This window comes from Notolepis coatsorum, assembly GCF_963971535.1.
Source record: "Notolepis coatsorum genome assembly, chromosome: 9".
Taxonomy (NCBI): Eukaryota; Metazoa; Chordata; class Actinopteri; order Aulopiformes; family Paralepididae; genus Notolepis; species Notolepis coatsorum.
Genome location: NC_140173.1, coordinates 50,876,424 through 50,896,223, shown reverse-complemented (window position 1 = coordinate 50,896,223; position 19,800 = coordinate 50,876,424). Strand labels below are relative to the sequence as shown.

Sequence of the window (19,800 nt, the reverse complement as noted above, 5' to 3'; positions counted from 1 at the left end):
AATTGGGATTAAAAAATAAAAATAAAAATGTATTTGGGTCTGAGAGTGTGGCTGGTCTGCCGTTCTGCAGCTGGATACTATTGGTTTGTTTTGGCAAAATTCTTCTGCTCTGTGTGACAATAAATAAATGAATGATGATATGCAATTTAAAACCAAAACGAAGGCCTCAGTATGAGTTTAAGACGTGAACATGGTCATGTTTGTTGAATAAAAAATAAAAAAGTAAAAATAAAAAATTGCTGATTTTTTTATTTTCTTTTGCCGATCCCGATCTTCGGAAAATCACGTGATCGGCCCCGATCCCGATCACGTGATCGGATGTGTGCAAATGCGTTAAAAAGCACAAGTCATCTGAATTATACTTGAAAATAGTCAGTGTGCATACCCGTTTCTGGAATTATACAGTGTAGATAAACCTTGAGTGTTACCGTTCTGTTGGTCCGAAAAGCCGCGGTAGGCGAGTGGTAACGACAGTGTTAGCTTGGAGAGCCGGAAAGTTAGCATAGCTCGCGCTTAGCATACCAAGGCTCCGAGGCCTGTCACTCCCCGGTGCCCGTTGCCTGCTCCGCCGGGGCCGGCTCTCCATCCTCGGCCGGGGGCGCACCGTGCCGCTTCGAAGGAAACTCTCCGCCTCGGACGGCGACATGAACAGGCGGTTGAAGGAGACAACTCCGCGGCCAATCTTGATCTTCAGAGTCGCAGGGTATAATAGGTAGACTTCGATGCCCTTCTCCCAAGCAACTCCCATAGCCTTAGAGAAGGCCCTGCGACGTCTGGCGGTGTAGTCGCTGAAATCCCACTTTTGGAGGGTGTTTCCTGGCCTCTTGGAGAATAGCCTGACGTGTAGGGAACCGCAGGCAGCAAAATATAAAGGCGCGTGGATGTTCGCCCTTTTCAGGGGGACCGCTCCTGAATATTCTATGCGCCCGCTTAATCTCTGGTATAGAGACGGACAAGGTACTGAATCGGCACATCGTTTTCAATGTTTTCGGGCAAGCCGTATATTCTGATGTTGCACCTTCTATTCCGGTCCTCTAGGTCAACCATCTTATTTTCGTAAAAAAGGAACTTGTCTTCAATCGCCGAGATCTCGGTGGAGTTGGTTTCAGCTACGACCGCCACCTCTGCCATCTCTTCTTCCACCCTAGAGAGCCGCGTGGTCACGCTACAGTAGCTACATCTTCCTGGAGCGAGTCCAGTCTGTTGGTTAGCTGCAGCATGCTAGCATCGAGCTCAGCACGGAACAAAGTCCTGATAAATTCACCGTCAACCTCATTTAATGTTCCAATCTTGTTCGGTATTTGTTTAGCCATATCTACGAGGTATAATGTGAGTGTCGTAAAATTAGCATCGTAATTAATATTAAAGTGAAGTGGTCACGGAGCTCGGAAAAGTTACGCTGCCATCTGATCTGAGCGAAGCCGGCAAAAAATATTTATTAAAATAAATAGAGCTAAGAACAACAACAAAAAAACATAGGAAAAACAAGCGCTGGTATGAAAATATGATAAAGGCTAAAAGTCGAGACAATTTCCAGACGCAGTTGTCCTGATATGACCGGAGACCCCCCCGGAGAATTATGCGTGGCATAATTACAATCTAACCTGAAGGTCTGTAACGTGCTGGAGAGGGTAAACAAGAGAGGTTTCGGTCACCGAGGATGTATCACTGGAATGTCCACCATCAGTCAATGCATTACATTTACATTTACATTTAGTCATTTAGCTGACGCTGACATTTATATATTTTTTTATCTACTTTTTCTCCCCATTTTTCTATTTCTCTCCCGTCCCCAATTTCGCATTGTCCAATTCTACCCTCCCCTGTCTCGAACGCTGTTAGGCCATGCCTCCCACAAGCCGGCTGCAATGTGGACGAAGCCCCTCCCCTCCGGTACTTGAGGAGGCAGCCATCGCATCTTTTCACCTGTACAGCGCAATCTCTCAGCGGCGAGGGTCTGCGTGGGAGGGACACGCCGCCCTCGTCGCTTCCTGATTCTACTGCGCAGGCGCACCAACCGACCTGTAGGAGTCGCTGTCCACAACGTCCGATCCCCACCCACCAGCTTCTCACCCCCTAATACTGCCAATTGTATTAGTATGAACGACCAGCCAAGCTGGTAGCAACGCCGAGAGCTGGGCTCGAAACCAGCATCTCCCGCGTTGGTGGCGAGCGCCTTGCCCACTGTGCCACCTAGCTGCCTGACGCTGATATTTATCCAAAGCGACTTACAAGTTCTGTACGACAAGTCATCAGGAAGCGTACAACTCTATCAGCTGAGTAACAATGTTCATCATTGAGTGCTACAGTGTAGGTTAGTTTATTAGGACAAGTGCATGACAGTAAGGTTAGTTAGTGTTAGATTTTTTTCTTTTCTTTTATGCGCTGACTGTCCCACGGAATCAGTCACGGAGTCCGGAGAGACAGACCGAGCGAGGGCTGGGATCTGCTGAATTAGATGTTCTGTCTGTGGGAACAGATTATGATGTTCACGTGATGTCTTTCTGTGTGTGCATGTGTGTGTGTGTGTGTGTGCGCGCCTCTCTCTTGCTATTTATTCATTTATTGAATGACTACTATTACAGTTTTTTGATTGATTGATTAGTTGAATAAGTAAAATATTTCTCTCTCTCCCCCCGTTCATCCTCAGTGATGAGAGGGGGAATGCAGAGGTCATGCACAGTCTGGGCCTGCTACCAAAACTGCTCTTCCTCTTCTCCGACCCCACGGTGACCTTTAGGAAGGTCAAGGTCATCGCCTGCATCATCACGCGCCTTCTGAAAGGCCACTTCACTACCCAGGACATATGCAGGTATGCTGTCGAACGGGGCCCTCAGTGTAGCTAGGGTTTTGATTTTGTCAAATAATAGTTTACCCAACTTTTTAAGCTGCTGTGAATCTTTATGGTTGACATTTGTTGTATAGATTATAGTAGGTACTCTCACAAAGGTTATACGTGAAAATAAGATCTTTTGGGGGAAATAAAAACAAAAGAAATAATGATACTAAATGTAATAATGGCCAGAGATGTAGCTGACCACTTCCTGACCTGGCGGACATAGATATATAGGGATATTTTCTATTTTTAATTGGAATGTAAATGTTAGTTTTAATAGAATCAGTACTTGGAAGTGTCACTACTATTGTCTTGCTGGTCCCCGAGACCAAAGATTCAAGATTCAAGATTGTTTATTATCATATGCACAGTTAAACAGACAGACAAAGGGGCGCCCTCGTGGCGCATACCATAGTTCCTCGCGCACCTACGCGGCCGACCCAGGTTCGATCCCAGCTCCCGTCGTAAATTTGTCGCATGTCCTCCCCACCTCTCCTCCCGTTCGCCATCTCCTCTGTCGGTCCTGCGTGACCAATAAAGCTGTAAAAATTAAAAATAAAAAAATAACAGACAGACAAAGGAGGTCCTTGAGGCTGAAAAGAGTTCACTTTAATGCATTCTGTCACGTTATTATTTCTACAAGATCCTGGGAAAGCGTCACTGTGTACGTCTAAGTGTGTGTTTGTGTTTGGTCAGACTTGGACTCTACCTGGTCTACACACTGCCTCCTCCCAGCGGCGGGGGGGAACGCTCGGGGGTCCCTGACAGCTGTCCGACGGGGGACACGACAGGTACGCTACACGACACATGGACACACCATGACCTTGTCCTCTATGCATCTGTCCTGCATTAGCACTACATCAGCCTGTTCCTGCTTACACTTTACATTTAAATGGTAAATGGCTGCTTTTTTATATATCGCTTTTATCCAAAGTGCTTTACAATTTGTTCCTCACATTTTACCCGGTCACTCACAATCACACATTCACACACCGACAGTGGAGGCAACCATGCGAGGTGCCAACCTGCTCATCGGGAGCAATTAGGGGTTAAGTGTCTTGCTCAAGGACACATCGACACGCTGCCCAGGAGGAGCGGGAATCGAACCAGGAACCTCCGGATTGCCAGACGACTGCTCTACCTCCTGAGCCACTGTCGCCATTTAGCCTTTAGCTGACGCTTTTTTGAGTGCATACTGCAGTATAGATGTTATTAGCATAGTAGGTAATGGTATAGGCATAGTACAGTAGATTACTTGGTAGCAAAGTACATACTAGTAGAAGATAGTAAGAAGGTTAGTATTCTTTTCCCTTTTTGTTTTGCTTAGAGGATAGTAGATCAAAACTGGCATATTGTCACATAAAACAGTTTGCAATCAACTGGTTGCTTGACAATTGAACCCTTGCGCTGAAGAACCATACAGTATTAAGTCAGTTTTGGGACAGCTCATGTATTTGCAGTTGTGAAGTTAATCTAAATCACTTGGAATGTGAATGTGATATATCACAAGAAACTAGGTACTCAACCTTCATCATCATTAGGTGGCTTCTTCGTTCCGAAGGTTGCCTATCACTCTCCAACCCATTCTGTCCCCACTTCTTCTCTCCAACTCCGTGACTCCGCCTCTCACTCCGCTCCAATCACAGACGTCGTCTACCCAGCCTCTTCTTGGTCTTCCACTTCCTCTCTTTCCATCCACCGTCCCCATCACCACCTTCTTGAACATCTCCCCGCTGGATCCTCTCAGAACATGCCTGCACAACTCCATCTTTCTCTTTTTCAACCTCTCCAGCAGCTGTCCTCCTTGCATATCCGCTCTTCTCAGTACCTCCTCATTCTTGATCTTAGCCTTCCATGTTATCTTCAGCATCTTCCTCAGCGTCCACATTTCAAAAGAGTCTATCATCCTCTTTGCCTCTGTCTTTAACTATGAGTGAACACATCACTCTGAAAACGAACTCGATTCTTGTACCGGATCTCCTCTCTGGTAAACAAGAATACCCTGAAGACTCTGGCAGGAGCACTCATTCAAGGGTACTATGACTATGCTTGCACCTCATGGTACCACCCGGAGTCTTAAGGCGAGCACAGAAAGACTCAGAAGAAGCTTCTATCCCCAGGCCATCAGGCTGCTAAACGAACAATAAACACTATGCAACAACCATCAAATGCACACAGCACACACACCCACACGCACACACTCACTTAAACAAACAACACACTGCAGCACCCACTCTCCACACTTTAGATCACACAAACACACTTTATATTTATTGATAAAGGATTTGCACTACAACTCGTACACCTACTGTAAATTGTACCTAAATTGCACCTCATCCCATTTCTGCCTTGCACTATATAGTATTGTATATTAGTACACTGCATAGTATTGTATATTATATGGTAACTCAGTTACGTCTATTCTGCATCGAACATTGTACATATGTCTATACTGAACACTTTTTACTTCTAATTTACATGCTATACTATGTTATTTTATTTCATACTTATCTTGTCTTGCACAGTCTCTGGAGCGTAACAGTAAGAAGCATTTTGTATAAAAGTATTCTGTACTTCTGTATGACAACTATTAAAGAAACTTGAAACTTGAACTTGAACCTCACCCCTGCCCACTTTGACAACCTAGGATGGCTTAGAGTAGACAACAGAGTACAGCAACTTGCAATGGGCCTGGTCTTCAAGATACACTACACGACCAAGGTACCCATGTACATGTCAAAATACTTCCCAAAGGTCAGTGAATACCACAATCACAACACCAGAGGGAGCTCCACAAATCATGTTAAACCCAGATTCGGCTCAAACAAGGGACTAAACACGTTTCGCAATTATGCCACATCAATGTGGAATGCCCTACCCACAGCTGTAAAGGAATGTGAATCACTACCCACTTTCAAAAACACTCTCAAAGAGCACCTACGGGAGACTGCAATTCGAAACTGGCCCCTGTAAATGTCCTAACCCAACCCCCTCCAATGTACAGTAAATGACCAAGTATGGTTTTGTCAATATTCCAATGTACAGTTTTGTTTGTACAGATGTACAGTGTCCCCCACCCACCCACCCCTCCTACCCAACCCCACCTACCCAACCTCCTCCAATGTACAGTTTCTACATCAAATGTATATACTCTCTTTTCTGGACTCTTTTTGTATCACAAACAGTACTGTATTTGCAAATCTGGTATGTCATAAATGTATAGATGTAGCAGTACTGTCTATCTGTATGTCGTGTATGTCATATATGTTATGATGAATTGAAAATGGGGGACCCTGATGTAAACAAGAAGAAAGTCTTTCTCTGGTCTGCAATTGTGTGTATTGAGCTGTACTGTACTGTACCCATTCTGCAATCTGTTAATAAAGTTTTCAATCAATCAATAAATTTACCATCTTTAGATAATAAAGTGCTCAACCTCTACTGTCTTCAAATATGAGTGAACACAACACTCTTAACTTACCATCTTTAGATAATAAAGTACTCCACCTACTGTCTTCAACTATGAGTGAACACAACACAAATTTACCATCTTTAGATAATAAAGTACTCAACCTCTACTGTCTTCAACTATGAGTGAACACAACACTCTTAACTTACCATCTTTAGATAATAAAGTATTCCACCTACTGTCTTCAACTATGAGTGAACACAACACAAATTTACCATCTTTAGATAATAAAGTACTCAACCTCTACTGTCTTTAACTATGAATGAACACAACACACAGCATATTTTTAACACAACCTGACTTCTGTTATGAATGAATGATTTGATCAACTGAATTATCATTTACCAATTTAGTGACCCATACGTGTCTTTTTGTCCCATCAGCCCAGAACTCTGATCAAGCGAGTCTAGTTTGGATCCGGAACCAGCTGCTGCTCTCTCTCTGTGAACTCCTCAACCCAGACAGTCCCTTGACCGTAGAGTGAGTATCCTTGACATCACTTTGACTGATACGCCCTCCACAGGGGAGCAATGCTTTACTACTCCTCAGAATCAAAACTAGACCAGTAAAATGAAAGTTTTATTTATTTTTATTATTGTGGCAGTATGATGTTATTTGCTTCTGTCAAGTTATCATGTTTTGTTTTTTAGCTTGAATTGAAAATGTACATCCTTTATGTGCAGATTATTATTCCGTGACACTAGGGCTCATGAAAATGTTTGTTATTGACAATGAGAAGAATACTTCTGCACACTTGATAGCAAGACTTTCTGGAAACAGAAAGGGAAAATAACTATAAAAAATAACAGAAAATAACTACAGTATACCATGGTCTTTGACAGGCAGCATGTTAACTCTGCCATGGTCTTTGACAGGCAGGGTATTATCTATACCAGTGGTTCTCAAACTTTTTACACCAAGTACCACCTGAGAACGTAGCTGGCTCTCCAAGTACCACCATATGACCGGCGTTAAAATACAGTCTATTCAGCTATGCACAGTTCACACAGGAGGCAAATGTATTCCTAATACCATTATTTATTGTTAACTTTTGTCAGACACAGCCACAATGTACAAAGGGATAGCACTAGAACTAGCAAACGCTTCCACACAACTCATACAATGCAAGGGGCATTGAGAACATAATAACTAACATTCTCACATAGCAAGTGAGAAAATTAAGAACAACTGTATTTCAGCAAATGTACTTAATTCTCTCTCTCTCTCTCTCTCTCTCTCTCTCTCTCTCTCTCTCTCTCTCTCTCTCTTTCTCACACAGCAAGCAATTGTCCGTCATTCTCTCTCTCACACACTCACACACACACACACACACACACACACACACACACACACACACACACACACACACACACACACAGTCACACACACACACACACACACACACACACACACACACACACACACACACACACACACACACACACACACACACACACACACACACAATTATTTTGTTACAAAAACTTAATTTCCTGCATTCTGGTGCAGGAATATTTGAATTTTTACCCTTTAAATGCCAGTGTTTGTGATGGGCATCACAAATTATTGTAAAAAAGAAAAGAAAACACATATTCAATACATTTTTGAATGTTTACCCTTTAAATGCCAGTTTGTGTGATGGCATCACAAATTATTGTTAAAAAAAACACACACACAAAAAGTTAAATATTTTCAATATATCAAATGCAAAGTACATTTTTCTGGGGGGGATTGTTACAGGCTTGTGTCAATGATTAGCAGCAATTACAAAAAAATCTAAAAATAAATGGTTATGATCAGGGCTGAAGTTGAATTAAAGATTTATGACTGTTTAGACTGCATTACTCTCTGTCACAGTGATCTCCTGGTTGTTCCCCACTTATATTATCTAACTATCGCGCCGCCACAACCAGAAACACTGGCCTGGCCTGCTTCTATTGTAAGTTCAGTGGCCTGACTAAATTTTTTTTTTTTTTTTTTTTTTTGCTTTTTTGGAAATGTTTTCAAGTACCACCAGCAGTACCACCAAGTACCACTAGTGGTACGCGTACCACAGTTTGAGAACCACTGATCTATACCATGGTCTTTGACAGGCAGCGTATTATCTATACCATGGTCTTTGACAGGCAGCGTATTATCTATACCAGTGTTTCTCAACTGGTGGGTCGCGACCCAAAAGTGGGTCGCGGGGCCATTTTGAGTGGGTCGCGGATGTGTAAAAAAAAAAAAAAAAAAAAAAAATGTTTTTTTTTTATTACTTTTTTTTTAATTTTTTTTTTTTCACTACCTAACTTTATGAAAGTGGCTTCTCAGCTCTGGTCCAGCTGAAGACAAAGCGGAGGAACAGATTGGACATTGAGCATGACCTCAGAGTTGCTTTGTCTACCATCACCCCAGACTTTGAGACTCTTGTCAGGAGCAAACAACATCCCCAGTTATCCCATTAGTTCCCTGGGATGTTAAGCTAAGAAGTCTGCTAAGAAGGATATATTATTTATTATTATTATTATTTTATTTCATTGTGTTTTTAGCCCTTAGTTGCACTTTTGTTGCAACCCCAGTTATCCCATTAGTTCCCCCAAACTTAGGTCTGTTATGTTAAGCTAAGAAGTCTGCTAAGAATGAATGAATGAATGAAAACTTTATTAACAGATTGCAGAATGGGTACAGTGCAGTACAGCTCAATACATACAATTGTTAAGGGGATGCAGACCAGAGAAAGACTTTCGTCTTGTTTCCACCAGGGTCCCCCATTTCCAATTCATCGTAACATATATGACATACATGACATACAGATAGACAGTACTGCTACATCTATACATTTATGACATACCAGATTTGCAATTACAGTACTGTATTTGTGATACAAAAAGAGTCCAGAAAGAAAAGAGTATATACATTAGGCGTAGAAACTGTACATTGGATTGGGTAGGTGGGGGTGGGACTGTACATTGGAGGTGGTTGGGGGGGGGGGGGGGGGGGGGGGGGGGTAGGAGTGGGGGGGGGGGGGTGTTGGCGGGGGTTGTGTTCGGACATTTACAGGGGCCAGTTTCGAGTTGCAGTCTCCCATTATAATAATTATTTATTATTATTATTTAATTTCATTGGGTTTTTAGCCCTAGTTGCACTTTTGTTGCAACCCCAGTTATCCCATTAGTTCCCCCAAACTTAGGTCTGTTATGTTAAGCTAAGAAATCTGCTAAGAAGCATATATTATTTATTATTCTTTTATTTCATTGGGTTTTTAGCAATAGTTGCACTTTTTTGTGTTTATTTCATGTTTTGAAAGATTGCGTATTACTGCAAATATTCTTTTTTTTACATAAATCATAGTGGTTAAAAATGTTGGGTCGCGACTTAATGACTAAGGAAAATGTTGGGTCCCGAGGCTAGACCAGTTGAGAACCACTGATCTATACCATGGTCTTTGACAGGCAGCATGTTAACTATACCATGGTCTTTGACAGGCAGCATGTTAACTATACCATGGTCTTTGACAGGCAGCATGTTAACTATACCATGGTCTTTGACAGGCAGCATGTTAACTATACCATGGTCTTTGACAGGCAGCGTATTAACTATACCATGGTCTTTGACAGGCAGGGTATTAACTATACCATGGTCTTTGACAGGCAGGGTATTATCTATACCATGGTCTTTGACAGGCAGCATGTTAACTATACCATGGTCTTTGACAGGCAGCGTATTAACTATACCATGGTCTTTGACAGGCAGCATGTTAACTATACCATGGTCTTTGACAGGCAGCGTATTAACTATACCATGGTCTTTGACAGGCAGCGTATTAACTGGTCTTGGTCTTTTTTTATTTATTTTTGTATTATCTTTTTCCCCCTTCCTTTTTTTCCGATTTTTCTCCCATCCCACTGTTAGTCGTTATGCCAATTCCCAACCCCCTTCCTGGTTGTTGCGCACTCCCCCCTACTGTTGGTCCGGGAGGCCGGAGACTGTCGCATGCTTTCCTCCGACGCATGTGCAGCCAGCTGGCAGCCAGCCTGGCAGTGCAGATTCTCACCGGGAGAGTGTAACGTGTGGAAGGTCACACTACCTCCCTCCAGATCCTACCCTCGCTGTGCAGGCGCCCCGACCGAACTGTAGGGGTTGCTGTCCACAACGCCCAGGACCCACCCATCAGCTTTCCCACCCCTAACACTGCCAATTGTGTTAGTATGAACGACCAGCCAAGCTGATAGCAACGCCGAGAGCTGGGTTCGAACCCAGCGTCTCCAGCGTTGATGGCGAGCGCCTTGCCCAAAACACCACCTAGCCGCCCAACTGGTCTTGGTCTTTGACAGGCAGGGTATTAACTGGTCTTGGTCTATGACAGGCAGGGTATTAACTGGTCTTGGTCTTTGACAGGCAGGGTATTAACTGGTCTTGGTCTTTGACAGGCAGGGTATTAACTGGTCTTGGTCTTTGACAGGCAGGGTATTAACTGGTCTTGGTCTTTGACAGGCAGGGTATTAACTGGTCTTGGTCTTGTTTCCCCACCAGCCAGCAGAAAGCCGTGTTCCAGACGCTGGGCAGCGATTGGTTCCTGCTCTTTCTCCATCCTCACCTCCACCCCTCCACCCTGCAGCTAGGGCTCCTCCTACTCACACACCTCCTAGCCAATCAGAGCCAACAGGATCTGTTCAGAGAGGGCGTGTCTACGGGATCATGGGGCATGGAGAAGCCCTTTGTTGTTCTGGGTATGTAGTCTTGTAATTGTGAGAAAAAAATAATTGCTTCAATCACTGAACTCAACTGGCCTATTATCTGGGACAGGCCTTTTAATTCCTTTCATACAAAACTTTTGTCCAGCAAAGATTGGAAATAATAATATAAAATTGTTTATTTAAACCAGTTGCTGATGATACTAATTTACTTTGTTCAGGGGAGGACATAAAATAATTATTGAAAACAGTAGAAAGGGAATTGATCAAGTTAAAGAAATGGTTTGATAGGAATAAGTTGTCTCTTAATGAAAACAAAACTAAATGTATGGTATTTGGTGGTGTTCCTACCGACTGTGAAATTAAACTGAATTTAAATGGAACTGAAATTGAAAGAGTATATGAAACAAAATTCTTAGGTGTGATTATAGATCACAAACTCTGTTGGAAGCCACATACTGTATACTATATATCAAAGGTAAATTAGACAAATCTGTTGGCATTCTGTACAAAACAAGGGAGCTGTTAACACATTCATGGCCATTTGGATCCGTCTAAAATCACTGTAGACCAGCATTTCTAAACAGACTTGCATAGTCCGTGGGGCTGTTTGTAGAGCTAAATCTATACTTTATATTATTGCTATCTGTCCAATCATCATTGTCAATTGACACCATAAACCGTCCCTTCAAAATGGCTTAAAGAAATAATTTTTTCATCAATACGTTCTCATTTTATAGCGTCTTGAATATAAGCGTTATAAGGGATTTCGGCTGGGATATTTCCTGGAAGGCGAGATACAGGGCTAATAGCTAATAACGTTAAATCCAATGGCATTTCGGCTATACAGAAGCTACAGTTAAAACTCAAACTGCATATGATCGGTATGATGGTCCACCATGAATGCATGAAGGGGGGGGGGGGGGGGGGGGGGCGGGGGATGCCGTTTCTGATTATTGATTACCAATAACCGCGTTAGCCTCATTAGCCTCATTCGCTGATCGGGTGGATGGCTATCATAACAAGCCCTGATCAGCATGTAATTTACGTGAAAAAGATCTTACCGTGGGCCGGTTGGATCCCCGAAAGCATTTCCCAGTTATCGATCGCCATCTGGTAGATCCATATGTCCATTGGCTGATGATATATTCCTTTACTGCATAGTGAAATCCGTGTCCCAAAACGAATTCCAAGCTACTAGGCTGCACATCCAAAATCCAGCTAACTAAACTACATTGAAAGTCAAAAAAAAGAGTGCACCGTTCTGCCACAGGGCACACTGCATTATCGAGACAGCGCCCCTAAGAGGATCTGGCCGGTAATGCACTTTTCAGAATTCGAAGAGGAGGGTAGATCTGCAGTGCAGCTCGGTGACATTGAGTAGGTTATTACAATGGAATAAAAGCCAAAACAACCTTGCCACGGACATGTCCGTGGTTGGTCCTCAACCGTTGGATTCGAAACACGGATTTATCCGTGGTTGGCCCCGAAACGGTTAAATCAGAAATGTTTGCATATATTGTATTTTTCATTTGTTGTGCCATACATGTCATATTGTGTTGAGGTCTGGGGGAATGTTTATTATTATTATTATTATTATTATTATTATTATTATTATTATTATTATTATTATTATTATTATTATTAATATATTATTATTATTATTATTATTATTATTATTATTATTATTATTATTATTATTATTATTATTATTATTATTATTATTATTATTATTATTTATTTGTCAAAACCTAGGCTGTAGCCACACCCAGCCAGTAAAAGGGACAGGCGTCTATGTGGGATTCAGCTTTTAATTGAAGTTGATGGTATTCACTGTTCTTTGTGTGGAGTGTTACTAATACAATAGTGTGTGTGTGTGTGTGTGTGTGTGTGTGTGTGTGTGTGTGTGTGTGTGTGTGTGTGTGTGTGTGTGTGTGTGTGTGTGTGTGTGTGTGTGTGTGTGTGTGTGTGTGTGTGTGTGTGTGTGTGTGTGTGTGTGTGTGTGTGTGTGTGTGTGTGTGTGTGTGTGTGTGGTTTATTTGGACCCCCATTCTTCTTCCTGGGGTCCATAACACGTAAAATACAGTTACAGACTTTATACACTCACAACATTCACATGGCATACAGACAATTAAAACAACAATAAATACTCCTAATCAAATTCATAATACAATACCACAATACATACTCATAATCAATTCATAATACAATACAACAATACCTACTCATAATTAATTCATAATACAATACAGCATAATATACTATTTTAGCTTTTACATATATTATCTATGTTCATATCAACAAATTATACAATCTTCTAATAATATATCCATATTAGACCCATACCTTTTCATCCACGTATATCCCTATCTCTTTCTCAGACACATACATTTTCTATTAGGGAATGTCAATTTCTTTGGTTGAAAATGTTGTTTTACCAAGATTCTGAAACAACATTTACTATTCTCCTGCTTAACATGTCTGGGAAGAGAGTTCCATTCCTGCATACCACGGAACATGACAGTTCGCTTCATTGCATTTGACCTCACTTTTGGAAGTGTAAAGCCTCGTGCAATAATAATAATAAATTGTATTTGTATTGTACTTTTCATTCACTAGGATCCCAAAGTGCTAGTGTGTGTGTGTGTGTGTGTGTGTGTGTGTGTGTGTGTGTGTGTGTGTGTGCACGCGTGTGTATGTGTGCGTGTGTGTGTGCATGCGTGTGTGTCTGTGTGTGTGTGAAGGGGAGGCAATACAGTACTGCATCTTGAATCTATTTAACTGCATGTTCATTCCACAGTAAAAACCTTTCGTCTCCTTCACCAGACAACCTGCGGGCCCATTCATGGCCGTATGAGTGCCTGAACTCCATGTGTCCTGGCTTTGAGGTCCTGCGAGGGCTGCTGGTCAGCCAGCCTCACCTGCCTGAGGTGTACGGAGCACTGGCGGCCCTGCTGCTGGGGAAGAAGACCAGCCACCCCACTGGAGGACAGGCCAGCCACCCCACTGGAGGACAGGCAAGGATCTGTTGGACAACTGCTTTTGACTAGTTCAAGTTTCAAGTTTCTTTATTAGTTGTCATACAAAAATACAGAATACTTTTATATGAAATGCTTCTTTCTGTTTTGCTCCTGAGAGTTTGCTAGATAAAAATAGATAAGTATAAAATAAGTATAAAATAGAAAGTCAAGTACGTAGACAAGTGTAAACAAAACAAAAGTGTTCAATATACATAATATACAATGCAGAGTAGAGAAAAAGTAACTGAGTTACAATACAATATACAGTACAATGCAGAAATGGGATGAGGTACAACTTAGGGTAAGGTGCAATGAGGTATGAGTTGTAGTGCAAATCTCTTTACCAATACATTTAAAGTGTCTAAAGTGGGTGCTACAGTGAGTTGTTTATTTAAAGTGAGTGTGTACGTCTGGATGTGTGTGCTGTGAGTGCTGTGAGTGTATTTGATGGTTTGTTACATAGTGTTATTGTCGTTGAGCATCCTGATGGCCTGGGGATAGACTAGTATACCTCGATTTGTTTGTAAGAATGGTATAAATTATATTCACTCAAAGAGCACAATTATTTTCATTATGCCATAATCAATGACACCAGTCATTGCTTTGATACTCCTATCTGAGCTTCGGGGGGGGGGGGGTCATCAAAGCGAAGCAGCTATTGGTCCTTGGTCATCGCTCCACAATGGTGGAATGAACTTCCTACTAGAGTCAGGACATCCGGAAGCCGCCCAATTTTCCGCCGTCCACTAAAAACACACTTTTTCAATCCAAAAAAAAAATCCTTTGTACTGCCTTTTACTATTATGCACTTTGCTACTGAGGAATCTACCTTGCCTATATTACTATCTACTATGCTAGCATGTCTATACTACTATGCACTCAAGACTGTAGCACAAAAATTTGACACTGTTTGACGAACATTGTTACTGACCCTTAGCGGCCAGAGTTGTATCCTTCCTGCTGATTTGTTGTACAGAACTTGTAAGTCTCTTTGGATGTAAAAATGATACATTGTAATATTACAACTGCCTGGCTAGCTTAGGCTGGCAAAGCTCTAAAGCTGCATTACTGTAGATGTTGTCGAAAGTTTAGCCGTATAGTTAGTTAGGAAGATGTGGGCATGTCAAGCCATATTGTATGCGAACACTGTTTACGCCAGGACAGAAAGAAAGTTCATACTGCCTCCTAGATACTTACATACTACAATTAGCACTACATTAATCTCAATCCTTTCATGATGCATCTATTGTCATCCTAGTCTGTAGTCATGTATGGTGTATTCTGCTTATTGGGTCATTTTGAACTACCGGTAGTAAACTCAATATAGTCATAAGTGGCTCAGGAGGTAGAGCGGTTGTCTGGTAATCGGAAGATTCCCGGTTCGATTCCCACTCCTCCCGGGGCAGTGTGTTGAAGTGTCCTTGTGCAAGACACTTAACCCCTAACTGCTCCCGATGAGCAGGTTGGCACCTTGCATGGTCGCCTCCGCCGTCGTTGTGTGAATGTGTGAGTGAATGGGTAAAAATGTGAGGAACAAAAATCGTAAAGCGCTTTGGATAAAAGTCGTTGTGTTCTTCATCATCATCGTCCTTGTCATCATCATTATCATCATCCTCCTCTCGTTGTGTGTCATCAGCAGGTGAATTTGGATGAGGTCTTACAGTCAGTGATTGACCACCAAGCAGACACGCCCACTCATCAACTCTGTCCTGAGGCTGCAGCCATACTGCTGGAACTGGTCAAAGTCATCATCACTAAAGTAAGAACCCAGTGGTATAGTGGGGGTAGAGGAGAGGGGTAAACTGTGATCCTACCTACTTTTTGTCAAACATACTGTGAGATCAGAGCCATAGGCAAAGTTATTGACAGAAAGACTTGCTAGCATAAAGTTAGCTTTCTGGGTCAATGTCACTGGCATTAGTGACAGATGGTTGTCAAGCAGTTGCAAGGTAGCGCAGAGGGGACTGGCTAATGAAAGGCAGCAGTGAACAAAGCATAAATTACATATTTAGCATAGCGTGCATCATCAACAAACCAAGCAAAGAGTTAATATGGCCACTCTAGCGACCCACAATGCCCTGTGTCCTTAAAGTGACAGTGTAGGTGGATTATGTCCATGTAAGTGTCCATGTAAGTGCCCACTACATATGTCCCCCCAGAATTCACCCTACTAACGGTAAACGGACCTCCCGACCATAACGGCTCCGAACAACCGGAGCTGGCATATGAGATACCGCGGGACCCCCTGGGGCCGTGTGGTGGCGAGGAGGGCAAGGTGGCTATTGGGCGGTGAGGAACAAAGGGATTTAGGGTGACAGGGTTTAACACGGGAGGTTGCCCTCACCGCGGGGGCTGAGCGAGTGCCACGGGGTGATCCACATCCAAGTGAGCTGGCTTAAGCCGGTCCACCGAGACATGTTCTGGTTTACCGCCAATGTCCACCACAAAGGTCTTACTTCCCGGCTGTAGGACCCGAAACGGGCCATCGTAGGGGGGTTGAAAGGACCCGCGGTGGGCATCGTGCCGTATGAACACATATTCCGTGGCCTGGAGGCTGGGCGGGATACGAGTCCGTGGCAAACCATGCTGCGAGGTGGGGACCGGCACAAATGCCTACCATCGCTAAGGGTAGCTCAGAGAGCGGCCTTCATAGACCGGTGAAACCGCTCACACAAACCGTTAGCCTGCGGGTGATAAGCGGTAGTGCGGTGCAGTCTCACGCCCAAGTTTCTGGCAATCTCAGACCAAAGCTCTGAGGTGAACTGAGGTCCACGGTCCGACGAAAGGTCAGACGGAGCACGGAACCGGGCCACCCACGTATATATAAACGCCCGAGCCACATCAGTGGATGTTGTGGATGACAACGGAACGGCCTCTGGCCACCGAGTGGTTCTGTCCACCATCGTGAGGAGGTATGTGAAACCATGCGATGGGGGTAATGGACCCACCAGGTCCACATTCACATGGTCAAACCTTCTTTCGGGCACGGAGAACTGGGCCAAAGGAGCTTTAATGTCCTGACAAAAGAAGCCACCCAACGCCTCGTCCAATCAACAGTCATCTCCCGCCTCGACTACTGCAACGCACTGCTCGCTGGCCTCCCGGCCACTGCCACCAAGCCTCTTCAACTCATTCAGAACGCAGCGGCCCGCCTGATCTCAAACCTACCGAAGTCGGCCCATGTCACCCGACTTCTTAGGGACCTGCACTGGCTCCCCATTGCTGCACGTATCCGCTTCAAGGCCCTCGACCTAGCATACCGTGCGGCAAAGGGAACCGCTCCCGCCTACCTCCGGTCAATGGTCTCTAACTACACACCCTCAAGACCCCTACGCTCTGCATCTTCTGGCCGCCTCAGACCTACTCCTATCCAAGCCCCGGGAGGGTCATCAAAGAGATGCCGCCTATTCTCAGTCCTTGCCCCACAATGGTGGAATGAACTACCCACCCCAGTTAGGACAGCCGAAACCCGTCCAATCTTCCGCCGTCGACTTAAGACGCACTTCTTCAACCATTATCTGAAATAATAATATAAAAATTATTATTATAAATAAAAAAAAAATAAAAAAATCTAACCCTAACTAACCTTACTGTCATGCACTTGTCCTAATAAACTAACCTACACTGTAACACACAACACTTTGATGAACATTGTTACTCAGCTGATAGAGTTGTACCCTTCCTGATGACCTGTCGTACAGAACTTGTAAGCCGCTTTGGATAAAAGCGTCAGCTAAATGACTAAATGTAAATGTAAATGTGGCGGTGCACCTTAGCGTGCTGGCACATCACACAGGTCTTAACCCACCTGCTCACATCCTTTTTCAGCCCGTGCCAAATGAATTTGGCTGCCACCTGTTTTTGAGATGCCCTGTTTCCGGGGTGAGAGAGACCATGTATGATATCAAAAACATGACGTCTCCAACTGCTGGGCACAACCGGTCGCGGCTGTCCCGTGGAAATGTCGCACAGGAGTGTGCCGTTAGCCCTGTTAAATGCCACATCCTCCAGCCTGAGTGCTGTGATGGCCGTCCTTTAGGCCTGAACGTCCAGGTCGGAAACCTGGTCTGAGGCCATGCGTGCATAGTCTAAACCAACATGGACGGCCCGACTAAGGCCAGAGAGAGACAGTCCGCCACTAGATTGTCCCTGCCTGCGACGTGCTGAATATCTGTAGTAAACTCAGAGATATATGCCAGATGCCTCTGTTGACGGGCAGACCATGGCTCAGTCACTTTGGCCATAGCAAATGTGAGTGGCTTGTGGTCTACAAACGCTGTGAACGAACGAGCCTCCAGCAGGGAACGGAAATGCCGCACGGCCAGATAGAGTTGCAGAGCCTTGATGGTGGGTGGCAGTGGAAAATTAGCTATGGCGTCAACCTTAGATGGGAGGGGAACTGCCCCATCTTTGGTGACGTGGTGCCAGAGGAAATCGATCCCAGACAGCCCAAACTGGCATTTAGCTGGGTTAACTATGAGCCCATGCTGACTGAGTCGGTGGAAAATGGTCCTGAGATGGGACAAGTGCTCTGCCCTGGAGGTACTGGCGACTAAGATGTCATCTAAGTAGACAAACAAAAAAAGGCAGGTCCCGTAACACAGAGTCCATCAAGCGCTGGAATGTCTGTGTGTTTTTTTTTTTTTTTATGTATCTCTCTTTCTTCGATTTTTTTCTGTTTTCTCCCCGTCCCAATTTAGTCGTTGTGCCAATTCCCCCCCCTCCCCTACCTGGTTGTTGTGCGCATATTCTCCTACTGGACGGTACAAGGGAACCCTGAAGTATCCGCACGCTTCCTCTGACACGTGCGGCGACAGCCAGTGGCTCTCTTCTCACCTGGCAGCGAGGGCTCTCATTGGTGAAGTGTAACGCGTGGGAGGTCACGCTGCCTTCCTCAAGTCCTGCCTCCGCTGAGCAAGCGCCCAGACCTGACCTGTAGGCGTCGCTGTCCACAACGCCAGTTTCCCACCCACGGCTTCCCTCCCCCTAACCCAGCCAAACGAGTTAGTATAGTGATCAGCCCAAGCCAAGGCAATGCTGACTCCGGGAGTCGAGACCGCAGTCTCTTGCATTGGTGACGAGCGCAATCTCCGCTACGCCACCTGACCGCCTTCCTGTGCAGCGTTTTTAAGCCCAAATGGCATGCGCAAGAACTCAAATAAACCAAAGGGAGTAATCACCACTGTCTTAGGGATGTCCACTGGGTGGACCGGCACCTGGTGGTATCCTCGAACTAAATCTATTTTTGAAAATATGAGTTTCCGGGCCAGGTGGGTGGAAAAGTCCTGAATGTGTGGAACCGGGTATCGGTCCGGTGTAGTTACCTCGTTAAGGCGGCGGTAATGCCGTAGCGATGTGATGCTCCACACCGTGCTTGCTGGTGGAGGACGAGAAAGTGGGCTGGGTAAGGACGGGGAACTCAGCGAGTAGCTGGTGAAACTCATCTGTAACAGACAACATGTTAGACAAACCCACAGGAGGCGCTGCCCCGACAGTACATTCAAATGAACAAAAGGTGGTGGCATCGATCAAGCGATTGTTCCTGACATCCACCAACAATCCATAGGCACACAGAAAATCAGCACCCAGCAGGGGCACAGACACATCAGCACTTATGAAGTCCCAGCTAAACCGCCGCTCACCAAAACACAGCTCCACTAGCCTGCTGCCATACGTGCGGATTGTAGTGCCATTGGCAGCTTCCATAGGGGGGCCGTGCCCGTCGGCCGTTATTTTCTTTATTGCAAACTGCGCCTCCGCCTGCACAAACCATGCAGTAGCTTGCGTTTCCCAGAACTC

General features: G+C 44.3%; 1 protein-coding gene across 1 annotated transcript in view; it reads left to right on the top strand.

The window, feature by feature from the left end:
* The window catches only part of wdfy4 (WDFY family member 4), a gene marked incomplete at its 5' end in the record, with an annotated part of 306,077 nt that overhangs the window by 159,775 nt on the left and 126,502 nt on the right, over positions 1–19,800 (top strand). Inside the window, 6 exon segments of the mRNA XM_084321866.1 lie at positions 2,651–2,812; positions 3,533–3,627; positions 6,689–6,785; positions 10,821–11,017; positions 13,808–13,998; positions 15,641–15,760. Coding sequence (XP_084177992.1) covers positions 2,651–2,812; positions 3,533–3,627; positions 6,689–6,785; positions 10,821–11,017; positions 13,808–13,998; positions 15,641–15,760 — 862 coding nt within the window.